The sequence below is a fragment of the Crocodylus siamensis genome, chromosome 7 (genome assembly GCF_052110815.1).
Source record: "Crocodylus siamensis isolate JL-2025a chromosome 7, ASM5211081v1, whole genome shotgun sequence".
Taxonomy (NCBI): Eukaryota; Metazoa; Chordata; order Crocodylia; family Crocodylidae; genus Crocodylus; species Crocodylus siamensis.
The window spans coordinates 82,764,527-82,779,870 of record NC_143401.1 but is presented as its reverse complement, the minus strand read 5'-3'; the positions used below and the strand labels follow the sequence as shown (position 1 = coordinate 82,779,870).

The 15,344-nt window shown below is 41.9% G+C and overlaps 1 protein-coding gene across 12 annotated transcripts in view; it reads right to left on the bottom strand.

The window, feature by feature from the left end:
- Nucleotides 1-748: 748 nt before the first annotated feature.
- Nucleotides 749-15,344, bottom strand: part of ATE1 (arginyltransferase 1) — a 164,816-nt gene continuing 150,220 nt past the window's right edge. For all 12 annotated transcript variants that reach the window (XM_090056727.1, XM_090056722.1, XM_090056719.1 and 9 more), the window contains one exon: nt 749-4,311. In XM_090056727.1, coding sequence (XP_089912853.1) covers nt 4,133-4,311 — 179 coding nt within the window. In that variant the 3' untranslated portion in view covers nt 749-4,132. The remainder of the gene's footprint in view (nt 4,312-15,344) is intronic.

Genomic DNA, 15,344 nt, shown 5'->3' with positions numbered 1-15,344 from the left:
ACTGAGAACTGTTTGAACTCCGCAAAGAATCCATCACACCTCATTTAACAGTAATTACATTTAAAAAAATAAGCTCATGCTGAACAGATTTCAGCGCTCTAGTGCAAACGGTCTCCTGCCTGCAAATTAAAAAATGAAGGATAAAAACCTCACTCAGTTCAAATGGCTGTAGGAATAAGATCACTGGCTGGGGAGTTCATTTGTGCCACAGAGTCCTGACACCTTAATAAAAGAAATATATTGCCATATTCCATGTGAATGGTGTATTTTATAGCATGCGACTGGTTTATGAGAAACTTATTTAGGAGCTTGATGTATAGATCAGAATCAGTACTTGGGTACTATGTAGAGTAATGACACGAGCTAGCAGTAACATAGTACTACTTCTACACCACCTAGCTTTAGGGGTCAATCCCCCAGCCAAGTGACAAACATGAATTCCAACTCCTACCACTCCTTTTTGCCGTTAAGCCTTATTCTGTTCATCTCAGAATAATGAACTGATTGTACCAAGGCTTTCTGGTAGAACAGGTACCTGTTCTAGTTTAACTAGCTAGGACAAAAATTATCAATAGGAATTAATAGTTTTACAGAAAAGCCAGCCGCATACTTTTGTATTGATATGCACTGCCCTCAGTGCTATCTTTTAACTTCTCTCTTTCAGAAAAAGATATTTGTTTCAATTGTTTTGAAAAAGCCAGACTAAAAGCCATAGTCAAACGGCTACTAATTATAATAATTCATGGCACACAGGAAATCACTTTATTTTATTTTATTGTATTCAAATGTCAAACAGACTGGCTGAAAAGCAGTTACAAAAGTAATAAACAATAATCGAGCAAATCTTTCTTTTACTTTTGCTAAAAGCTTTTGATGGTGGAAATGAATATGCTCCCAAGCTAATTCTAACTAAAATAAAATATTTTGTACTAACTTAATTTTGCATGTTCTTTTTATGCTCATTTAGTAACCATGGAGAGATTAAAACAAGTCAGTCTTGCTCCAGGGAAGTTACTGGTACAAATTACCTTGACCAAAAGAAGTTTTATAAAAGTGATTTTTAAAATTAAGATTTTATAATACCAATAGTTCTCACTGACATAACCTTTTATTAAATTAAAAATAAACAGTGGTAAAATTCTGGCTCTCCTAATGCTAGCAAGGAAACTTACAATTTAACCACAGGCATTTTTCACCGGTTTCCAAATAAGAACGGAGGAAGTAGTACTGACAAATACTGTAATAGTAATTTCCTCCTGAGCTAAAAGACATTTTAAAAAATAAAATTTGTATCTTGACTTTTTAGATCAGGTGATTAAAGCAATTTAGTTCAACAAAAAGAATCAAAAGCCCACTTGGCTGTAGTACTGAAGTTTAAATGGAGGTCAGGGGAAGCATCTTCTCAAAGTTCATATAGGAAAACAAGATGACAACATCCTTGGCAAGTCCTCAGCTTTTAGTTTCATCCCTAGCCCACTGTTTTCAGTTGTGTACCTCCTCTTAGCGTCTCCCAAAGAAATAGGATGTTACATTTTAAAACAAATCCTCTCTCTCTGGAAGGAAAGTCAGTAAGAACTTTGAGCATTAAGGATGGGATTTTCAGAAGCTCTCAGCATTTTCCTCTCTGAAAAAATTAATGGGAGCACAAGGCCAACATTTCATGCTTTTGAAAAAAACTCATGACTAAGTTTTGGCTCTAAGTGAACAACAAACAATGAGGAAGCATAGTATGAAATAAATCCATACATCTAGAAAGCAAAACAGCAGAGCTGGTAAATCTAATTTTAAACCTCTGCTTAATCTTGCTTTAACATCAAAGCCCCACTGGGCTGGTGCCTTTCTGAAAAATGTATATAATTTCATATTACATTAAGTTATTTTGGGATATTATTACATTTCAATACATTTTGCAGGTATAAAGTTGTATAAAGTGGTGGATAGAGAGTTATACTGCAATTTACAGTTTCACTATGCTTCAGTTAAAGTGTCATTAACCTAACGGGGGAAGAGTATTCTCTTCTTTAGAAAGAAAAATCAACTGTTTGTACCACATTCAAAAACAAGACTAGGGCTGCTTACAGATATTTAAAAAAACAACAAACCCTGGTGCTTTACTTTAAATTCTGTGCGCTCCCACATTGAGCCCAGCGCATGCCCAGAAGAGGCAGTGCATTAGTTGGGCCCAGTTCACCCGTCTGTAGAGATTGGGTACTTTAGTGGGACTTTTTTTGGCACTGTTATCTAATAACTAACTGAATTAGCTATTAGATAAAAAAACCAAAAAGCCCCGCTGAAGCACTTGATCTTTACAGACACCGAAGAGCTGGGTCGAAGTAACATGCTGCTTTGACTGGTAAAGCGCGGGTTTTTTGTTCTGTTTTGTTTTGTAACTTTTGCAAGAAGCCCATATGATTCTTTTGTGGAGATGTCATCAGTTAAAATAGGGATAAACTATGTGTATTTTACAGCACATGAAAGTTGCTTCTGAATACTCACTGATTGGCCATTTACTTCCTATGTAATGATAACATAAGCTGCCACTTTGATCACCTCAGAAGCAGTAATCACGTTGAATATGTATGTTAATGGACTTAGTTTTAAACCCCATAATACTATAACTGTCCTAAATTGGGGTGTGGAAAGGAAATAATCTGTTTTGTATTACACCTGAATTTCAGAACTGGCTGCACTTAAAACGATTTAGTTATTATTAATGGCAATGTTTGCAGGTGGTTTTGCATTTAAAATTAAATCAATATAATGAAAGGTAGTATATTTAAATTTTGAAGGTTAAAGGCTATTTTTATCCCACAGGAATACGTGTCACTGGGTAGGCACCTAAATACAATTTTCCCAAACAGGCATCACTTCCCTCAAAGATTAATAAGTAACCTCAGTCTGATTCAGTACAAAGGCTAGATCCTTTTAGGTAAGGATTAACAAAATCCAAATGCATTGGAGTGTTATGATACTAAAATTGATTGATATAGTATTAGGCAACTAAAAATTGTATCAGCTACTACAAAGCCTGCTTAAGCACACAAGTATGATAACATGGATAGAGAGATAATACAGCGCTTATAACAAAGCACCATAACCTCTTGAATTTTCAATTAACACAAATATTTATTTAAAAATGTTATTAACTGTGTTAATTGGTAGATGGCTACAATGTAAATGAGAGCCAGGGACATCAACAGCACAGGTAAATAACAAGCAAGCTTCCCCATACAGTTCTTCAGGTGAACACTGATGCAGAGTAGCAGAGGTATTTCACATAAGAGTGCTAAGGGCTTTTGAGTGTGGTTTTGTAATGTGTGCAAATAAACTTTAGGATAAGCCTACCAAAATCATTTTCAGTTGTGGTGCACATAAGGATATGAACCCGTGTCAACAGATATACCTGACTACCATTTTTAACCCATTCTGCCATTGAGTTGCATTCTTTGATAATCTGTAATGCACATATTCTTGGCTTCACCAGCAAAGAGGAAAGTTTACTTCACTACCAGATAAACCCATTACCAATTCCACTATGGTCTCAGACAATAAATGCTATTTAAAAGCAATATAAAGCGAGTTTAGTGAAATTATGCAAGCTTCACTGTATATTTACACTGCATTATACTAAAGTATAATATAATAGAGCTGCATTCCATATAATGAAGTAATTGCACACTTCAATTCTCTTGCAGTAGTTAAGGAATGTACTAATCCAAGTGTTACCCATACATTTACCTCCTGCAATTTTGTCACAGACTTCCAAGGTATTATTTCAGAGCTTTCAGAATAAACATGTTATTTACCTTGCCTCTATGGAAAAAAAAATTGTTTTTTAATTCACTTAGGTACTTTAAAATTAGTCAGAATGTAAAGAAGGGCCCAAATACTTTAATTTAAAAAAATTCCTGCAAACAAATTTACCTTGGATTTCTACGTATCGCTAAAGCCTTACTTCTAAATTTTGACAAATTAATGAAGTTTGCCCTTAAATATAGTACTATACAGTCACACAAGCATTTTAATTTTATACTGATCTGTTTTAAAAGACATCTCAGCCCAGTATTATATTAGTTTCTCCAAAAACAGTGTAACACAACTTAGTGCCCTAGAAGGGCAATTCAGTAACTCTTCAACTTCTAAACAGCAGCATTCTTTCGGAGCACATTTTCCCCACCAAACTTGCATACTGCTGAACACTGGCTTCATCACTTGGCCCCTTCCGTCTTTTCTTATACACGCTGTACGGCATTATGGTTCTTTTGTGAAGAACTTTCACTCGGTCCAGTTCCTTAATGCGACCGTCATCAACTACAAAAAGAAACAATGAACACACACATTAATACACCAATATTGTCAGCATTAGTATCCACTGCACCACTTTATTTTATGAGTAAGTATAACACACATATCCACTGTATATAACACTAAAGAATAGGTTTGTCTTGTTTTTAGATGATACATAAGGTTTATATTCATAAGCTAAAAATTGACATCACCGAACAAAGCAATCAGCTGTGCCGTGATGAGTCTTGGCGCGGCTGATCCGCTTCATTCACCAGAACACACGCCGCCCCTTGTTCCGGTCTCACTTTCCCTGCTCAGCCAGATCCGCTCTCCCATAATCATGGGATTTGTCATATGGGAGGGAGTGGGTCTGGCTGAGCAGTGAAGGGCCTTTCTGCACTTAGTCAGAACCACCCACTGCAATGCTAGGGGAGGGGTCTGGCTGAACAGAGAGTCCCGATTTTCCTGCTAATGGAGAGGCACCCCAAAATTCCCTGGGCCTTGAGGGGCCCAGAACACCTGGATGGGGTGACTGCAGTGGAAGCTATTCCTACTCTCCCACCACAGAGCTAATAGATGTTTGCTGGAGTAAAGCCTATTGCGATCTTTGGTTGCACCACTGATTTTCCTTTAATGTGGCAGGACAGAGGCAAATACAAAAGTCTATTCACTCATTATGTGTGCTGCCATCACATTTTTTATGGAGGCACAAATAAGAAGTCAGGTGATGTCTGTTTCCACCCTTTTCCAAGGAAAAAAGATGCAAAGAATATCTTATCCCAGCCCCCCAATCTTCCTAGCCTGTACAATCCTTTTCTTCCCTTTATACAAATTCTCTAGAGTAAGGAGATGCAGATGTGCCCTACGTTATACATTGATCTCATGTTCCCAGTCTATGCCTACAGATCCATAAACAGGATTGACAAAAGTAGCACTGTTTGGGTGGGCCTGCCCAGTTCTCTGGGCTCTCAATATTCAGACACGCAATATGCCCCATCATATTTCTATCTTATTAACCTAACCTACACATACCACTCTCACCTAGAAAACTATTGCTGTTAGCGTTCTCTGAACAAGCTTAAACACCCTTTGTTTGTCTGCAGCCAGCTAAGGCTGTTGTTGTTGAACACCAGTTGCATCTCAGGCAAATAGGTTCTAGAGTAGCAAACTTCTTATTTGCAGATGAAAAAAATTAGCCACATAACTGAAACAGGCACAGGATACATTAGTAAGATGCTTTCACAGGACTGTTTAAAAGAAAATAGTTACTTTGCTGAACTCCAGGCTCATGCAGCTACTAAGATAAGAAACAAACGTAAAATGTATACATATAGTCTCAGAAACAAGAACTACAGAAATACAAAATGAAAATGCAGCAAAAGGATGTTCATTAAAATGCTAGAATATTGAGCTTACGCTGTCCAAAAAAACCCCAAACCAAGCCCAAAACAACACCCACATCATTGTCGGATCAAGAGATTATTTTGACTGAAAAGTTCATATAGCCATATATAAAGTCATTCATGGATCAGGTGTATGGGTTAAAATTTTGTAATAAGCTATCTCTGTCCAAATTTTAAATACTGCAAATTTACCTGCGTCTAAAGAATTGTGCTTCCTTGAAAAGAAAGCTGTCACTCAAAAGAAGAAGCAAACCTTTTCTCAGAAGTTATAGATCTAAGACCCCTCAATCAATCTGGATGAAATCTATTCTACACTGGCCTGTCTCCCATACATTATGAATTACAAATGACTGGGATGATGTCTTCTGCCGATTCATCAGTCTAACTCAAAATCAAACAAAGTGCTAAGGAAAGTCAGGTTATATCAATAGTTACATCACAGATAAAATCAGTCGGTATTTTAATTAAAAAGGAAAAACAATGAGGCGCCTTTTTTTTTTTTTTTTTAAAGTACATCAGATTCTTTGCAGGCAATCAGGAGCACCTCCTGTTAGTCTCTGGAAAGCTGACTAGTCACAGGCTGCTGGTTTGCCTTGTTTCCAATACCTAAATTGCACTTAAGACCAAAAAGTACATTAATCTATTGCTTTTTCGTATAAGCAACCCTTGTGGATGTACCTGGTAGGCTGTTTGAACAAGAATGACAGAAGTGGTAGCTTGTGTGATAGGGAGTAGGAAATTGTTCATAAAACAAACCTCTATTGATATACGGGCCACTCTATTAAGTCTAAAACACCATTTTGTACTTTCTTTGTGCATTATGAAGACAAAAGATCACCAGCAAGGACCTCATGGACTCTTTTTTTAAGTCACCTTTAAACTCTGCAGAATCCCACAAAAGCATTTTTCTGCTGATTGTTTGAATGGGGATATTAATATGTAAAATAGAGTTTCATTACATTTCAGGCTGACTTCATTACTTTTATCTGTGTTTTGATTCTTACATGAAAGTACAATGTACTTCTTAAGTCTTAACAAGGAAAGAGTGATGTGAGAGGAAAAAATCTGAACAGTACATGCTAAGATTGTTTTCTCCACTAATTATTACTGGCACTGGCTTAAGATAAACAATGAAGTCAAAACACTTTGTTTTGTCTTTTTCTCTGTCTTTGAAATCCATTAGTCTTTTGATGTGTGGCCAACATCTTCCGGTATCCTAATGGGTTTGTTTTTCTACTCACTCCTCTACAGCATTCCCATTCTTGGTGAAAGTTCAGAGAAGCAAAATTTGCAAGTTTAGCATCAAAAGATGAGACAGTCATAAAGTTAGTTCAACTTATGTGGGAGAAAAAAGTTTGTATTTACTACACCTTTCAGGCCAGGATTAAGTTCTGCCCTGAACCAGACAGATGTCAAACCTCGCTGTGACAGGAGGCTCTCTAGGGGTGCCGTGACCTCCCCTAGCGCCCCCGGCTACCGTGCCAAATTGGGTCTTGAATGCACCCTCTCGCGCTCTCCACCCGCACCGGGGCCCCTGCTCGCGCTTCTCGTGCTCTCCGCCCGCACCGGGGCCTTGTATGCCCGACTCGGGGTTCCCTGGATTGGGGCTCAGGCGCCCTTAGCCTTACCTGGCCCCCAGACCCGCCTCTTCGGGCCTATGCCCCACTGGAGCGTCTGCCTACACACCAAGCTCTTCCCGAAGCTGCCCACACTGGGCTGGGGTCGGGACACCCCAAAACGCAGCACCCTGTGGCACTAGGAACACCCCCACCCTACTGGGGAGCTCCTAATGAGGCCTCCTCCACCCCTACAGCCTCACCCGGTCCTCCGGTGTAACAATAACACAAATCCAAAATCTCCCCTTCCCGGGTTACAACATAACTCCCAGGCACAACAGAAATCTCCCCCTCCGGGATGCCAACATAAACTCCAAGCAAATCTGGCTCCCTCTCACATCTCCTCATCAGGGTTTCCTCCACCCAGTACTGTCAAGCCAGCGCTCTCCAGCCACCAGGCTTCTATATTCTGCTCTGCTCTAACAGAGCTCCCTCTTCCTCTTCGGCTGCCAGCAGGGGAACTGACTCTGGCCTCGGCCTTCTCTGCTTATAAAGGCCAGGCCCTGCCCCCTGGTGGTCAGCTGACCCACTCTGTTGCCATAGCAACTCCCACCTGCTGCCCTGGTGAGTGGCAGCTGAGCCCATTTACTACTATTCAGTAGCAGGCACCCTAGTGCCCTGCTACACTTGCCTTCAGAAAAAGTTGTATGACAACAGCACTTCCAAGGCTGTGCATTACTTACTGTCAGTACTTTACTTTTATTTATACTGAAACCAGATACTATGGGTAAATTAATTTTCTGGTTTGTATTGCTCTTGGCCTCAGAGTCTGTTTCTTTCAGTAACTTTTGCCTGTCCAGCTATACCTCCAGCCTGTCTCTGGTCACCACTGAGCTTTATTCTAGTTGTTCAACATGTGTTTTCATGCATTTAATCTGGTTTTACTCATTATGTGAAGCATGGTTAAAGCATTATCCTCTCTGGAATCAGCCATTCTAGCAGGAGCCCTTGTAGCTGTATTTAACATAGTTGCTGCTACCAGGGCTCTAGCACAGTTGAACTCATGACTGTGGTCAAGAGCTCCCTGTGGACGTAGGCAACAGGTAGGGAGGTATGGGGGGGGCAGGTGCTCCCCCTGACAGGGCCGTCCCCACTGTCGACACTGCTGGCGGCTTCTGTAGGTGCTCACCAGCCCCATCTCTGCCACTGGCTTCTGCCAGCCCTGTTCCTGCCAACACTGCCAGCTTCTGCAGGTGCCCCGCCCCCGCCAGACTCAGGAGGCACCAGTTCCCATGCCTGTAAAAGAACAATACTTGCCAAGCCATGTTGCAGACAAATCCAAACTTGGATTGTGGCATGGTTTTATGTAATAATCCTCAGGCCATCTCTCAGCGTAATCTGGGAAACCAAGTAGCTACATGGTATAGTGCTATCCGGTACACTGCTGTATCAAGACAAGCTCGAACACTACTCGCACACAAAAATTTGTCACAGGGGGAAAAGCTCTAAATCCAATACACGTGACTTGCTAAATACATAGAATTAGGCAAATATATTTTCATCTGCTCTTCACTTCAACATCCAAGGTTCTAAAAAAGTTCCTACAAAAAGAAAAAGGGGAATCAACAGTGTTGGTCTCAGGTCAGGCGGAAGGCAGGGCAGGGTAGCATCTTATAGGCTTATTCAGGGGCATTAAAAAAAAGCCAGAAAAATGACATAACTCTTCCTTTTATTTTTCTTAACTGAAAAGACTATCTGCTTCTGTGAACATAAATGTATCAACTCTCCAAAAAGAATAAGCCTATGTAATAAAAATAGCCTGCTGTAAAAGTACTTAAGTGACTAAATAAGGTTTAAATTCCACCTGAAAAAGAAGCCTTTTCACTGCAACTTTAAGTCATCACTAACCTAATCTCAGGTACATAGCTAACCTCTTACAGAGGGTGAATAAGTCCTGTCACCACGATATCAAATCCGTAAGTTAAAATGTAGGCAGTTTGTGGTTGTTACTGTTCTAGTGCCAGAATGTACAAGTACAAGAAAGTTTTCACTTTATTCATTTAAACTCTTAAATAGGAAAGCTTTCAGGAGATTTAGTGGACAATGAAAACAGTCTGGGTTTTGGTATGGGACAAACCTGTCCTGGTTTACAGGCACCCCTTTCCCCCCAGTCTCAAACAGTGTCTCTCAAGCAACAGGCCATTTAACTCCCAGGCTCACCAAGGAATCAGACCTTCCAACAGACCCGGAGGGCCACTTACTGAGTTTCGGCAAGTTCTTGAGGGCCACGTGGGTAGCCCCGCCCCGTGACAGGTTCCCCACCCTCTGGTTGCCATCTTGTGACTGGAAGTTCCACTCCCTAACCCCTGACCTTTGCCCCCCAGAAGTCCCTCCTCTTGTCCCACAGAAGTAGTCCTTTCAGCAAGGGGCACTGCCATCTCACAACCAGAGAAATACCAAATTATATTCTAAAACTTGAACATCTACAACATTCATTGATTTGATTTTTAAAAATATTTTTGTCCTGATTTACATGTGTTTGTGTAGTGTACATAGCAGTGATTGTATAATAGTTTAAAATGACATCTTACTCTTGTATATTGTGGGGAGGTGGGAGGCATGGGCAGTGGGTATAGGTTTGTGGAGGCCTGTGGGTACGTGGGGGAGGCTCTGGGCATGTCTGTGGGGGGTGGATAGGTGTGTGTGGATATGTGAGATGTGGGTGAAGGGGCCTGTGTGCATGGCAGTGCAAGGTGGGGTGTGGGTGCACGTGTATGGTGGGGTGTGCACGTGGGACTCGCCTTATGAACTCTTTTCTCTCCGTCTCTCCCTCATTGCCCAGGCGGCAATGCAGCTGGGAGCTACGTGGTGCTGGTGTGGCTGGCAGGTGGATAGGGAAGGGCTGAAAGCAGTGGCAGGCAGGAAGAGAGGCAAGCAGGAGCACAGTGAAAGCTAGGCAGGAGCACAGGGCCCACGCTGGTGTCCCAGCACCAGTGAGGCCCAGAGCGGGGTGGCAGGAGTGAGGGGCCAGGCCGGCAGGGGCTCTATGGAGTCAGGCTGGCTCCCCCTTCTCCCCACCAATGGAGCCAGGCCCAGCTCCATAGAGTCAGCCTGGCTTTGCATTCCTGCCTCCCCACTCTGGGCTCTGCCGGCACTGGCCCCAGTGCACCAGTGCAGGCCCCGTGCTCCCACGCAACTGTCACTGCGCTCTTGTGTGCCCTTCACCTGCTGCCACTTTCACCACTTTCCTGCTCACTGCTGCAGCACTCCAGCATCACGTGGCTGCTTGGCTGCATGGCCACGACCACAGGACTCAGCAGGAGCTGGCTTGGCCACAAAGATGGGGCAATCGCCCATGGTTCTCCCCTGCCTCCACATCTGAATTTCCCTCTCCAGCGCAGGGAGGCAGGAATAACCCTAGGATCCCAGGCCAGAAGCCTCTGGTAGGCATGGGCTTCCAGTTGGGGGGGGCAAGGGTGGGGTAGGGCTAGACAGGCCTCACTGCTGGGCTGCTTGGTCCTGCTGAAGGCTCCCCCTGGGTCCTACTGTCCCTGGCTCCTGTTGTCTTTGACAGGCAGCCATGGGCAGATAAATAATAATTTTCTAAATTTTTTTTAGGGGCCCTGAGGGCTGGATAGAATGGCCTGAAGGGCTGGATCTGGTCCACAGGCCGTATTTTGCGTACCCCTGGATTACAACATAAGAGGGTCATTCACTTCTAACTCCACCAATAACATTATCGCTGCTTACTGTGTCCCTCTGGCTCTCTACACTGGACAGAAGGCAATCCCTATGCAACAGATTATTACAACTGCTCTGACATGAACTGCAGAAAGGCAAGCAAGCTTGTGACAGAACACTTTAACCTCCCTGGACATTCTATTACTGATCTGAGTGTGGCTGCTCTTGGACAGTAAACTTAAAAAGCAACTTCAATGGGAAACTGCAAACAAAAAAAATCATTCACAGACTGGGCTGTGTTAAGTATGGTTTAAGCAGGGATTTTGGACTCTTACCCACTTACTTGGATTAGCTTTGTACTTATGGGTTTGGTGATTATTTCTTTGCTTCTCCGAGCACTGTCCCCTCTCCCCACTTCTTCCCCTTCCCCTGTCTTTTGTCCCATCTTCTTCTCCTAATTTTTCTCTCCTTACACCCTGCTCGTTGCACATCCTTTCACAGCATCTGATGAAGTGGGCTTCACCTTACAAAAGCTTGTACTATGTATATCTATTTTGGTTAGCCCATAAAGTGCAAATCTATCCTGCCTTCCTCTTGACTTCAGACTAACAAAGCTAACTATGTCTTTCTAAAATAGGAATGACACAAAAAACAGAAAAAAATTAAAATTTACTCTTGCACAGTGACAAGTATTACATTTAAATGCATACATTTTTTAAAAAACCCTTAAGTTTGTATTTAGAATTACTGTAAATATTGTGTACAATTTTCCTTCTGTGTGACTGAGATGTTGTGGTAAGGGAGCAAGAGCATGCTGTTCCCTCCTCAATTTGGAATGGTAATTTAAATACAATGTCTTTATAAATCAGGAAATACTCTTGTTATCAATGAATATTGATTCTTATTAAAATAGTTTAAACTAGTATTCTCCTAATTCCCCACTCAAATTTTAAGCATCTCATGAAAGTCACCATCTGCGAAAAGCAGGAGTCATATAAACAGTTCAGCAACCTCAGTCAAGAAGCTGTAGATGCACAAAACTAGGTTATGTTCTCCTGAGCCATTCTACTACCGCCTGCTTCCCCCATTAATTTTGTATACATTATTCTACAGTCTCAAAAGCCTAATAAAATTATGGATGTTAGACATTCTCAAGACAGTTCACAATTACTGTTGAGTACATTTCTTAGTGCTCCCCGCTTTCAGCCCAGTTTTTAAAGTCTTCTCTTTCTCTGTTCTACACACTTTTCCAGAAGTGTAATCCACACATTACTGTGATGAAGTTTTATCCAAAGATAAAAAGATCAATGAAAAGTAAATATTAGCTTCTCTGCAATGAAGCTTATCCTCCTTCTCTCCTGGATTGTTCAAAGACCCACTGAATCTTTCACAGGCCTGTAGTATAATTAAAGATGACAAAAAACTTTAAGTAATTGTTCTTCAGAATCTCCCGTGGTTCTTCTAATTTTCATCTGACATCTGTCATACTTTATGTTCTGTTCTTTGTGTCATTTGGGCTGGATTGGTTTTTTTTTTTAAGGAATCCTTGTTTAACTCATATATTAGACCTTGCCATTTACCCATACTGTTTGATTCCTTTCCTTTGTCCTCCCCATTATTTAGGTCATACATACCTTCTGGGACTCAGTTCTAGTATATTTAAGAAGCTTCCATGCTGAGCATAAGGATTTTAATTTCCTCACTTTGACTTTAGGGTCTTTTTGAGTACACTTTTTCAAATTCTATTTTTTAAAGTGTAATGCAATGGGCCTACTTTTAGTGTAATCTCTCTCCTGAGGATGCTGACTTTAATTATTTTGCAGTCACTAATATTTAGCGAGTCACTCAACTACAGTTATTCTTTTAGCCAAATTCGGTGTTTCTTTTTTAGCTGTGACTAACTTTTCCACTTGCATACTTTATCTAATCAGTCCTAAAAATAAACATTTAAGGTGCTAAAAAATACTACTTCTCTAATATTTTTTCACCTAATACAACACAGAGATGCCAAGCAAGTGTAAGTGGGGAAGCAGGTGACCTGGAGGAAGACCAAGCAGGAAGGGGCAAAAGGAAAGGCACTCTCATTTTTCATGAGAAATCAGGGCAAACTGACTAGTTACCTCAGATGCCTGTATGCAAATACACGGAGCCTGGGAAGCAAGCAGGAAGAACAGGAAGTCCTTGCAGTCAAGGAACTATGACATGATTGGAATAATGGAGACTTGGTGGGATAGCTCATATGACTGGAACACTGTCATGGATGGGTATAAACTGTTCAGGAAGGACAGGCAGAAAAAAAGAGGAGGAGCTGCACTTTACGTAAAAGAGTCATGTAATTGCTCAGAGCACCAGTATGAAACTAGAGCTAGGCCTCTCAGAAGTCTCCGGCTGCTCAGGGGTGACAGCAACAAGGGTGATGTTGTGGGGGTCTACTACAGACCACCAGACCAGGAGGAAGTGGTGGATAAAGTTTTCTTCAAACAGCCAGCAGAAATTTCCCAGTCATAGAACCTGGTTCTCATGGGGAACTTCAATCACCCTGACATCTACTGGGAGGGCAATACAGCAGTAAACAGGCAATCCAGGAAGTTTTTGGAAAGTGTTGAGGACAACTTCCTGGTGCAAGTGTTGGAGCACCCAACTAGAGGCCATGCTCTTCTTGCCCTGCTGGTCATAAAGAGAGAAGATTTGGTGGGGAATACACTAGTAGATGGTAAATTGGGCAGCAGCAACAACGATTGAGTTCAGGATTCTGAGGAAAGGAAGAATGGAGAGAAGCAGAGTAAGGACCCTGGACTTCAAAAAAAGCAGACTTTGACTTGCTCAGGGAACTTACAGGAAGGATCTCCTGGGAAGTCAGTCTGAGGGGGAGAGGAGTCCAAGAGAGCTGGCTATACTTTTAAGAAGCCTTCCTGAGAGTGCCAGAACAAATCATCCTGATGTGAAGGAAGACTAACAAGTATGGCCAAAGACCACGTTGGCCTAGCAGGGAATGCTTCAGTAAACTAAATCACAAAAAGGAAGCTTATAAGAAGTGGAAACTTGGACAAACAACTAGGGAAGAATTGAAAGGGTCCTTGTGAAACCTTTGAAAAATCATTAAGGATCACATTGGTGGAGGTCCAGCAGGAAAAATAATGCTGAAGGGCAACTAGCATGGCTTCACAGCAGGTAGATCCTGCCTGACTATCCTTGTTTCTTTTTACAACCAGGTCACAAAACGCTTAGATGCAAGAGTTGAGATAGATGTCACTGACTTGGATTTTGAAAGAGTCTTTGATAGAGTGACAGATCCCATTCTTACAAATAAATTAAGTGGTTGTGACATAGATTACTACATGGTCAGGTAGGTGGATAATTGGCTTATGGGATACATTCAGAGGGTGGTGGAAGATGGGTTGTTTTTGACCTGGAAAAATGTGGGCAGTGGAGTTCACCAAGATTTGGTCCTTGGACCAGTCCTGTTTAATATCTTTATCCATGACTTAGATGAGGGCGTGGAAAGCGCTTTGTCCAAATTTGTGGACGACACCAAATTATGGAAAGTAAACACACTACAGGGCACGGAGCAGATTCAGGCAGATTTAGATAGATTGGGAAAGGGGCAGAACAGAACAGGATGCAGTTTAACAAAGATAAGGGCAAAGTGCTACATCTAGGGCGAAAGAATCATCAACACACCTATGGACTGGGAGGTGACCTTCTCAACAGCGCAGCAGCAGAAAGGGATCTCAGTCGCAGTAGACTCCAAAATGAACATGAGTTGTCAATGTAACAAAGTAGTAAGTAAAGCCAAAGTAAACTACACTCTTTCAAGCATCAGAAGGTGCATCACGAACAGGTCTAAGGAGGTGATACTTCCCCTCTATGCGGCATTGGTAATACTGCTGCTGAAGTACTGCATCCAGTTCTGGGCACTGCACTTCAAGAGGGATGTGGATAACCTTGAGAGGGTCCAGAGAAGGGCTACTCTTATGGTTAAGGGCTTGCAGGCAAGATCCTATGAGGAGAGATTGAGGGACCTGAATCTCTTCAGCCACCGCAAAAGACTGAGAGGGGATCTTGTGGCTATCTACAAATTCATCTGGGCCAGCAAGGAATAGGGCATACTCTATTTACCAGGGAGCCCCTTGGGGTTACTAGGAACAATGGTCATAAACTGAGAACAGATTTAGATTAGGCATTAGGAAACATTTCTTTATGGTGAGGGTTGCCAAAATCTGGAATGGGTTTCCAAGGGAGAAGGTGCTCTCCCCTACTTTGCAGGTCTTCAAAAGGAAGACTAGACAAGCACCTAGCTGGGGTCATGTGACCACAGCATTCTTTCCTGCCCAGGGCAGGGGGTCAGACTCAATGATCTACTGAGGCCCCTTCCGACCCTAAAAATCTATAAAATTTAAGAGTATTGCTCAGGCAT